Source organism: Rattus norvegicus, chromosome 8, assembly GCF_036323735.1.
Source record: "Rattus norvegicus strain BN/NHsdMcwi chromosome 8, GRCr8, whole genome shotgun sequence".
NCBI classification, from domain to species: Eukaryota; Metazoa; Chordata; class Mammalia; order Rodentia; family Muridae; genus Rattus; species Rattus norvegicus.
In genome coordinates this window covers 68,937,982-68,948,435 of record NC_086026.1, presented here as the reverse complement: position 1 = coordinate 68,948,435, position 10,454 = coordinate 68,937,982, and the positions used below count along the sequence as shown (strand labels likewise).

Sequence of the window (10,454 nt, the reverse complement as noted above, 5' to 3'; positions counted from 1 at the left end):
CTGCCTTCATGGACCCCAGCCCTTTCACCTAAGTAGCCAGGCCCTCAAGTCTCCCACCATGGTTGTGAGCAGGTAGCTCTTGAAAAACACAGGACCCTACCAAGCAATTTGCTCTGCAGTGAGGGCATTCGTCTCTCTGATAAAGCTTTTTCTTCCTTACACTGCTGAGGAATGAGCCCAGACCTTTTAGGTATTAAGCAGAGGTCCTATTCCTAACCACAGCCCCTGCTTTCAGAATACATTCTTGATTTTGGCTAGAACCGCCCCCCCACCCCCCCACCCCCGGAGCTGGGGACCAAACCCAGGGCCTTGCGCTTCCTAGGTAAGCGCTCTACCACTGAGCTAAATCCCCAGCCCCAATTTTGGCTAGAATTTTTAATCTGTGTTTTGAATTATCAGGCATTATGACCTTCTGAGATCAGCTTTTCAGTAGAGAACTATAAAATATGTACGATTTCATTGGTAGGAAATGTTTATAAGTAGGAAATTTTTCTTAATTTCTAAAATTGGCAAAAATGTTTTATAACACGTGAACAGCCACGCACCTAAGGTCCAGGTAGGGCATCAGGTGACTGAGTTTTGGGTGCCCAGTGTGGTGGGACATGCCTTCAATCCCAGCACTCTGGAAGGAGAGGCAGGAATTCTGTGAGCTGGTGTATAGATTAAGTTCCAGGCTGGCCAGGGATACATAGTAAAACTCTTTCCCAAGGGCAGCATATCAGATGTGCTGCACATCACATATTTATATTGCAAATTATAAAAGTAACAAAATGAGTTATGAAGTAGCAACAAATATAACTTCATGGTTGGGAGTCACCACAATAGGACAAACTGTATTAAGGAGTTGCCACAGTAAGAAGGTTGAGAATCATTGCTCTAGACACATTTAAGATCTCTGAAGGAAATGTGTCTTCCACCTTTGCTATCAGCAGTAAATGTGGCTATAATCACAGAACCAGAAAAGGAATTCTGGAATCAGGTTATTATGATTAGCTGTGGAATACAGCAAATTACTTTTCCTCCAAGATTATTTTCTCATCTGCAAAATGGGAATAATAGCAGCCATTTCTGAGGCTTTTGTGGGAATTAGGAGTCAATATATGTAGCATACTTACAACAACATATGCTAACACAGAAATATGTTATCAAAATATTAAGGTACTTTGCACACTGCCTGGAAGCTAATTTATGAGAACTAAAGTATGTTAGCTATCTCTGATACCTTATTATGGGTTACAGAGTCTTCCCAGAAGGATTTTCAGTTGCATGTTCCACTGATAGTAATTTATTTGGTGAACTATTATTTCTGTTAGGCCTGAGCCTTGGAAGACTTGAGAGTGTTAGAATATACTAGCTATTTCCTTTTTGAGATGGGATTCTTGGCTAGTTGCTCAAGTTGGTTTTGAAAACCTGAGATTAACTGGTTCTCCTGCCTTGGCCCCAGGGGATAAGCTGGGACTATAGGTGAACCCTCCCATACTCATTTATAATGTACTAGTCATAAGGGCTTGGGAAGACAATGGAGACGGGCTTTAGCAGTGGCATTGACTTGTTCAAAATGTCAGGAACTACAACACAAGACACCTAGATAAGAAGGTGCTCTTAAACAGAATGAAGGTCACAAGACACCTAGATAAGAAGGTGCTCTTAAACAGAATGAAGGTCACAGAAAACAATAACTAGTCTACTGAAAGCAAGAGCTATAGAAGATGTGAAATCATTATCATTGGAAAGCTGGGCTTTGCCAGACATGATGTTGTGCCCACCTTTAATCTCAGCTCTTGGGAGGCAGAGGCAGGCAGATCCCTGTGAGTTCCAGGACACCCAGGGTTGTTGCACTGAGAAACCCTGTCTTGAAAAAACATGAGAGAGGGGGGTGCTGGCTTTTAAAGGAGTTTTGTGATATTTTCTGTATTTACATCTGGTTTTCATTAATATCTAATAAAATATTTGGATATGTTCAACACATCTCAGCTGTGCTTAGAATTAAAGAAGGGCACCCGGCATGGCAGTCACACCTTTAATCTCAGGGTCTGAGAGACCCAGGCAGGTGGTTCTCTCTGTTTGACACCAGCTTCGTTTATACATAATGAGTTATAGGCCACCCAGGGCTACATAGTGAGACCCTATCTTAAAAATTAACTAAGGGTTTTTGGGTATATGGAACAAGTCTGAAAGGCCAGAAGCTTCCTTGATAAGACAAACTAAATCTTCTATGGTTAGCCAGAGGTAAGAAAGGCAGTGGTTTCAGGACACCTACCTTTCAGGGAATTCCAACATTTTCCTGGTGAATTCTTACACCAAACCCTGACAGCTCACAGCCCCCTTAGGGCCTCATGCACACTAAGCAAGCATTTTACTACAGACCTATAAGCCTTTCTTAAAGGACTTCCGGTTAGAGAACTTTCTTGTACCTGCCAACTTACCTCCACCCCTTCTCTTCACCTCACTTATCCCAACTAAAGGCCAGGCAGGGGAATAATGAAGAGTCTAGCATCTGAGATACAGAGCAGGCATGGCTGACAGGGCTGCTTTGGTGTAGAAAGCAGCCGATCCCGAAGGTTAAAAAACAAACAAACAAACAAAAAACCTCAAAGCGGCTCTGGCTTCAAAGGCCCATTTAAATCCAGAGTGACAGTCATCAGTTGTATGCTTACCCTGATTATTTCATCTACATCACTGATAAACTTCACTTTTTAGTTATTTGGTTAAAAATACTCACATATGAGGCTGGAGAGATGGCTCAGCGGTTAAGAGCACTGACTGCTCTTCCAGAGGTCCTGAGTTCAATTCCCAGCAACCACATGGTGGCTCACACCCATCTGTAATGGGATCCGATGCCCTCTTCTGGTGTGTCTGAAGACACCAACAGTGTACTTGTGTACATACAATAAATAAATCTTTAAAAACAAAACAAAACCTAGTTCCATTCTAGAAGTCATCTGGCCGTTGTGTGCCACTCCCAGCAGCCCTATTCTGTGTGTTCTGGGCTGGCTGTCACATGACACGGCTTGATCGTCTCTATGCCTTTCCAGCTAGACCTCCCAGCTCAGCGGCATCTCACACCCAGCCATTTGGCATGGGCCTTGTCGGTCTGATATTTAGGTATTTTAGGTACTGGGATATAGCAATGAATAAAACCAAATTACTTCCTTAAAAGAAAAGCCTAGGGCTGGAGAGATGGCTCAGTGGTTACAAGCATTGATTGCTTTTTCCAGAGGTCCTGAGTTCAAATCCCAGCAACCACATGGTGGCTCACAACCATCTGTAATGGGATCTGATGACCTCTTCTGGTGTGTCTGAAGACAGCTACAGTGTACTTATGTATAATAAATAAATAAACCTTTAAAAAAAAAAAAAAGAAAAGCCTAACATACCTGTAGAATACAAAGCTGACTAATCGATCAGTGCATCTCTTACTTTAGGAAACACACAGTTCCAACCTTCAGGATATTCATTCATTCTCAGATCAAAAACCTTTGCCTCAGACCTCAGATAGGTGCTGAGCCCAGGCTAGTGAGACCACAGTGATCATATCCAGTCCACAGCACCTTCCATTTTATTGTTTTATTTACAATCAGGGGTGGGAGTCAGTCAGGGCCATCCAAATGTGGAGTAGTTCCTGGATCAATCTCCACCATGAAGGCCGCCTCTTCTTTTCTTGCCCCTTGGATTTCTCAGGGCAGCCTCACTTGCTGCTCCTGAGCCCTTTGACAAGGGCAGATGGATCCTGGGGAACAGGGTGGTACGAGGGCTGGGGCCCCCTCAGTTTGTGTAAACCTGAGTTCCAATCACACGCATGATTTCCTTCTGTATCTTGGGGTCCTGAGTATTAATGTTGGCATCGCCCACTTGCCCATCCTCATATCTGCCAAAGACAGCCAAGTGTAAGCATAGGAGGAAGCGAAGTACCAAGGTAATGTCCACCAGAGGAGCTGTGTTTTAAGACATGGCCATTTCATCCTGAAGTCGAAGATCTCGTCGCTGCTCTTCAGGATGAAGGGGTCAGCTGAGCAGTATTCCTCTACACAGACCCAAATAACCTATCCTACCCTAAGGAAGAGTCCCAGTGCTAAATCAGACAGCAAGGGAAGGGACCCAGACCACAAGATAACGTCCTAAACAGTCACACACCACCACCCCCCCCCCCATTCCTCAAGGAATTCCAAAAGCTCCTTTGGACTCACACAAAGAAGAACCTTGTGCAGACATGGTCAGACACAGGGCACACCCAAATGTTTCCATGCTTCTGGAGGTCCTTAGATGTAATCACTGGAAGAAAAGGAGCCAGAAGTCACAGATAAGTTCAGACAGTCCAGGTAGGGGAGAAGGACATAAGGTTTCGACATAATTTTTGGCTGATTCATGTGCCACAGGGCATGAGAAATAAAGCCATGAACTGGGCGAGTCGCATACCTTCACAGAGTGCTATACAGTTTAGATTCCGACTCTGCAGGAACCTTGACTGAATGGATCGGGTCTGAAATAGAAAGAAGCAAAGGAGAGTAGAGCAAGGTAAAGTGTTAGAGTTTGCTCTCAAAATGGTCAGTTAGTTATTGATTATGGGGATGACAGGGATAGGAACTCAGCCTAAGCTCCAACCATTTGAATCTGCTTACACACAGTCACCTAATGGGTCCACGCCTCCATGTTCATCTTTTCAGTTAAAAGCCTGCCTTTGCTCTCATACAGACCACAGAGAGAATATATGACTAGAGCAAGATCGTTACAACCTGTTCAATGCCTTTAAATGATCGACAGTGACCCAGCTCTATTACTCCCCCATCCACTATTTTTAGCAGGATACAGGGGAAGATTGCTAACTTAGGCAGAGCCAACAAACAATACCTGGGGGATGGTGTTCATCCTGTTGTATCTCTGGACCAGCTCGTCCTTGGAAGGCATCCTGTGCTGTCCTTTGCCCATTCCTGTCACAGAACAACCACCTCAGTTAATTTGCCCATTTCCTAAGTATTTACCGATGTAGTTACTATATATGCCGGATACCAACCTAAGACGCTTGGTGACGCATGGTGAGTAAAACAAGCCTTTTTCTGCGTAGAATTTGGTCTAGTGGAGACCACAGGCAAGGAATAAGTAATTACAGCACAGTGTAGTGAGGATCATGATAGTTTATAGAGCACCGTGTGAACCCTGTGAAGGGGAACCACCCTAGCCCAGAGTTTGAAAATGTCCTGATGCAGTAAGGAAGAGTTAGTATAATAGAATATGGAAAACACAAACATAGATAAAGCCACGGGACTTAAATTGCACATATTAGGAATGAATATTAGGAAAATGGGAAAAATGATGTAATAGATGTTAGCTAGGGTCAGATCAAGCAGGGCTTATGGGCTATTAAAACAACTAGGGTTTATCCTCTAAAAACTTCAGGGAACCACTAAAGGGTTCTATTACACAACTTAACACATGGCTCAGGAAAGAGAGGCCTAGCAGAATAGGATACCTCAGAATCAAATGACAAGCCAGAGATATAAGTTAAGAGAAAGCAAGTAGAAGTTCAATAAGCTGTAGTTTAAAAGTTACAGAAAAGACTGGCCATTCATAATAAAAGGAAAAAGCTGAATCCTTCCACATGCATTCTCCACAGATATTTACAATGACAACCACCTTGAAGAATCCTACCTTTAAAAAAAGTACCAACTCCCTCTCATGTCTACATTTCTACATTATTGCAGTGCATAAATTCTCTACCGTTTTTCTTTGTTGAAACAAGGTTTCTCTGTGTTCACAGCCCTGCTGTCCAAAAACACACTTTATAAACCAGGCTGACCTCGAACTCACAAAGATCCACCTGCCTCTGTCTCCCAAGTGCTGGGATTAAAGGCATGTGCCACCATGCCTGGCTTTTTTATAATAATAATAATAATAATACCAACAACAACAATTCTCTATCATTCTTAGCAGTTACAGAAGAGACCTTGTTTAGAGACTGAAAACAGAGTTCTTACTTAGGTATCAAACAGTACCTGTATGTTCCTACTCCCAACTCTCTTTTGGCCTAAGGACAGGATTTCAGTCTGTTTCTAGGCTTCTTATAAGTACAGCCCTACCAGTTAGGGGTATGTAACCAAGGAGATGGGATAAACATGAAATCGATGATATGATCATTAAAGCCATGAACAGGGTTCCAACCTCACCATTCTACCTCATCACAATTTCACTCTGATTTAATTCTTGGTTTTGCCACTGGCCTTTTATTTCAAAAGTTTAAACTTAATTTTATTTATTAGGTGTCTGTGATGTGAGTGCAAATGCACATTGGAGGTTAAAAGACAATGTTTTGGGTTTTGTTGTTTTTATTTTGTTTGGCTAATCTAGAATTCACTATGTAGACCAAGCTGGCCTCAAACTCATTGAGATCACCTGCCTCTTTGAGTGCTGGGATTGGTGCTGATCACACCAAGTTCAGAGGATTGTTTTTAAGAGATGGCAGTGATCAAACTCAGATTATGAGGCTTGGGCATCAAGCACCTTACCAGTTGAACTATCTCAGCAGCTTACTCTTGGTTTCGTCAGTGGTGTGGGGTAGAAGGTGGTAACCACTGGACTTCAATCCTTCACTGAGCAAACAGACTGTCAACTCAACACACACTTACTTTTTTGTCAATCTCATGACAAATTCAGGGCCTGAACAAAATTCAGCTTAAACTGCCAATCCCTTCCTCCTATAGGACAGAAACCCTCTACTTCCACAATCCTTAACAGGGCTCAACTCTGCATCTAAACATCACGACTTCAGCCCAGATTATTTCATTGACAAAATTCTAAAAGAAATAACCATTCAGGTTCTCCTCCAGAAAAAGCAGGCATTAGAAAAAATAATAATGTCACTTCTTGGGTGAATCACAGAGAAGGATGGCACTTGAAATAACTGAAGTCTTGTTCTGTCTCAAACCTGTGGTACTGTCCCATTCATAGCGACCAAATGATTAGTCTATTCTTGTCCTGGGACTAATAATCTCTGGAAACTTTGTGTCCAGAATAAATCTCTAAACAGAACTAAACAAAGGAAATTTCCAAATCCATTCACTGTCCCTAATTTCTTCTAATACTAATGGCCAACTTATCAGCAGTGCCATTGGTCAAATGCATGCTCTCTGTTCATATTGATTCCCACCTGGAAAGCACACCCAATGTTGCCAACCCAAAGGTACCCTGAGGAAAATGAAACAGAAAACCAGGGCAGACTAGGGAGAAGAGAGCATATATGAGAGTTGGTCAAATACCAGAGTAAGAGGAGTAAGTGGAACATTTGTGTACCCAATGTTGCAAGATTCCTATTCATCTTCTGGGACCCCCTAGACACAGTGATCCAAACAAAGCCTCCCCTTATCAGTCCAATGTAATAGTGAGAACAATGGCCTAAAAGTCAGGAGACTTGGATTCCAGTCATATCTCTGCTACCCAAAGCTGTATGACTCAGAAAGTGTTTGCTTTTCTATATATCACTTTCCTTATCTATAGAATAATGAGGAATTGGACTAGATGATCAATAACTCCAATAGCAAATCCCTACTGAAATCCTTTGGTAGTCTGGATCTATATTCATTGATAATTTCCAAACCACTGATATGGATTGAAAAGGGCGGTGTGAGACGATACTTTAATGTAATTGGTAAAGTGTTAAGGAATGACAAGAAAGAATCTATTAAGATTCCTAGCTCCATCTGGTAACTGAAGGTATTCAAGCACCCACTGACCTGAAGAAAATAAAAGAAAGAGAAGAAAACATCTTAATAGAAGGTAAGAAAAAGAAAGGGAGAGAACACAGACACTAAAAGTCACGAAAATCTGATTACTTGGAAAATAAGTAATTAATCAGAGGAATGCTCAGGCTGGAAAAAAGATAAGCCCTGAAAATTCTGACAAAGAAGACAAAAAAGACTAATTCAGCCCCTTTCCTATTTGAATCTGAAACACAGCGCATGACTCACTCACATACTCCGGATGCATTGAGCACCTATCCTGTGAAGATTAAACAAGCTATCAAGACACTGACTCTAGTCAACAATCCGACTTAGAGGAACTGCTGCTCTGGAACTTACGGAACACTGACCCTAGAGCCAACACGTGCTGGGCAAGTGCTCTACCATGAATGTTCATATTTTCATTCTTATCAAGTTTATCACGTATGCCCCTGTCAAGTTTGATTTTGTCTGCCTTTGAGCAATATAAACACACACCACACAGCCTTCTGAGAATTGCCATTTGTCAGTATTTACTTATTTATTGTGCATGTGAATCCAAGTGCATACACGCCAGTGTGTGTGGGTGTCAGAGCACAACTTCACAAGTTGATTCTTTTTTTTTTTTTTTTTTTTTGGTTCTTTTTTTCGGAGCTGGGGACCGAACCCAGGGCCTTGCGCTTCCTAGGCAAGCACTCTACCGCTGAGCTAAATCCCCAGCCCCACAAGTTGATTCTTAACAAATCCACCTGGAGGCAGGGTCTCTGTGTCGTCTCTGCTGTGGCTAGCACTGAAGCTCTCAGGTGATTCTCCTGCTTCTGTCACCTATTGGTTTTTTCTTTTAAGATTTATTTAGGGGTTGGGGATTTAGCTCAGAGGTAGAGCGCTTGCTTAGCAACCGCAAGGCCCTGGGTTCGGTCCCCAGCTCCGAAAAAAAGAAAGGAAAAAAAAAAGATTTATTTATTTTATGTATGCAAATCACTATAGCTATCTTCATGCACACCAGAAGAGGGCATCAGACCCCATTACAGATGACTGTAAGCCACTATGTGGTTGCTGGGAATTGAACTCTAGAAAAACAGTCAGTGCTAACTGCTGAGCCATCTCTCCAGCCCGGATCTAACCTTGTTGTGTAAGTTCTAGGTACTAAAATTGGGCCATCAGGCTTGTCCGGCTAGCACTTTAACCTACTGAGTCAAGTCCTCAGCCTGACTTGCTATTTTTAATCAACATTATGAAGAATGTTTATGTTACTTCATGCTACTGATGTCCTTCATTTTCATTGCTCAATAATTATGTGATTAGATCAAATAATTTGTGTCTTATTCCGATGATGAGAGTCTGCTCTATTTCTAAGGTCTGTTGTCACAAAGAGCCTCGTGAGCAATTCCTGTACATCACTGAGTTTGCACATATAGGAACAAAATGCTGGGCCAAAGAGATAAACCATGTTGCTTTATAAAGTAAAGTCAAATTGTTTTTCTGGTCCAGCAAGATGGCTCAGTGGGTAAAAGCACTTAATTATAATCAAGCTTCATGACCTAAGTTGGACCTCTAGAACTCTCAGTAGCAGAAGACCGACTCCAGCAAGTGATCCTTCTGACCTCTAAAAGCACAAATACGTGTGCACACACACACATGTGCACCCACATACACATATAATACAATAAATGAACAAGAAACATTTTTCCTAAAATGGCTGTGGAGACAGTAAAGAAAATCTTGTGGATTTTTACAGCCTTTAGTATAATTTGGTATTATCAGATTTCTTACTTTTTATTGATCTGCATGGGTACTAAATAACAAGTCACTCTGGTTTTATTTTATTTCCCTCTAGAGGTTACACAGCTTTCACATGAGGAGGAACACTTCTCCTCATTTATATTCTCACCATGTATATATTATTTACTTGCTTTTCTAATAAGCTCTGCAGACTAATATTCTTTTTCACATCACTTGAGACTGAAACTCAGGACTTGGTATATGTTCTACCATTTAGATATATATGCCCTTCATTTACAATCTGAGAGAAGGTCTTGTTAAGTTGCCCACACTATCCTTGAACACGAACACACACACACACACACACACACACACACACACACACACACACACACACAGCTCACGAAGGCCATGTAATTGTGATCATGCTTCCCAAGATACAACTATATGCCACTATACCTGGCTAAGAAATTTTAAGCTACAGTTTAAATTATTTATTAATAGATGTGTAGAATATTGTGCACATAACTGTGCACTATGTGCAACTCCTCAGAAGCCAGAAGAGGTTATTGGATCTGAAACTGTGTAGATGCTGGGAATTTAATCTAAGTTCTCTGGAAAGCAGTCAGTGCTCTTAACCACCAAGCAAGCCATCTCTTCAGCATCTTTCAAAAACATTTTATGGTCAATCTTATGTTTTATGCATCTTACAGGTGCCTTCCCCAGTTTGTAGCATGTCTTTATGCTTCCTTTAAAATACATTCTTATGCCAGGTGGGTCTCTGAGTTTGAGGTCAGCGTGGTCTACAGAGTGAGTTTCAGGATATCCAGGGCTACATAAAGAAACCATCTCAAAAAACCAAAAATATAAGTGTGTGTTTGTGTCTGTTTGTGCACATGCACACTCTGATGGAGAGTTTTAGTTTCCACCCAATCTAACAAGTTTTAATTAGTTTTTGCAATTTCTCTATTTTCTAGACTTTTTTTTTTTCTTCCGGAGCTGGGGACCGAACCCAGGGCCTTG

The 10,454-nt window shown here is 41.7% G+C and overlaps 1 protein-coding gene across 13 annotated transcripts in view; it reads right to left on the bottom strand.

Moving 5' to 3' along the window:
* Window positions 1-3,531: 3,531 nt before the first annotated feature.
* Window positions 3,532-10,454, bottom strand: part of Parp6 (poly (ADP-ribose) polymerase family, member 6) — a 32,512-nt gene continuing 25,589 nt past the window's right edge. For 8 of the 13 annotated variants that reach the window (XM_039081105.1, XM_063265136.1, XM_006243191.2 and 5 more), the window contains 4 exons: window positions 4,849-4,928; window positions 4,417-4,480; window positions 4,188-4,272; window positions 3,537-3,868 (listed from right to left, as the gene is read on the bottom strand). In XM_039081105.1, the coding sequence (XP_038937033.1) occupies window positions 3,766-3,868; window positions 4,188-4,272; window positions 4,417-4,480; window positions 4,849-4,928 (332 nt within the window). In that variant the 3' untranslated portion in view covers window positions 3,537-3,765. Of the gene's footprint in view, window positions 3,869-4,182; window positions 4,273-4,411; window positions 4,481-4,848; window positions 4,929-5,011; window positions 5,071-10,454 lie in introns of those variants that run through there. The other 5 variants (XM_063265138.1, XM_063265139.1, NM_001106828.1 and 2 more) reach the window with 4 other exon arrangements.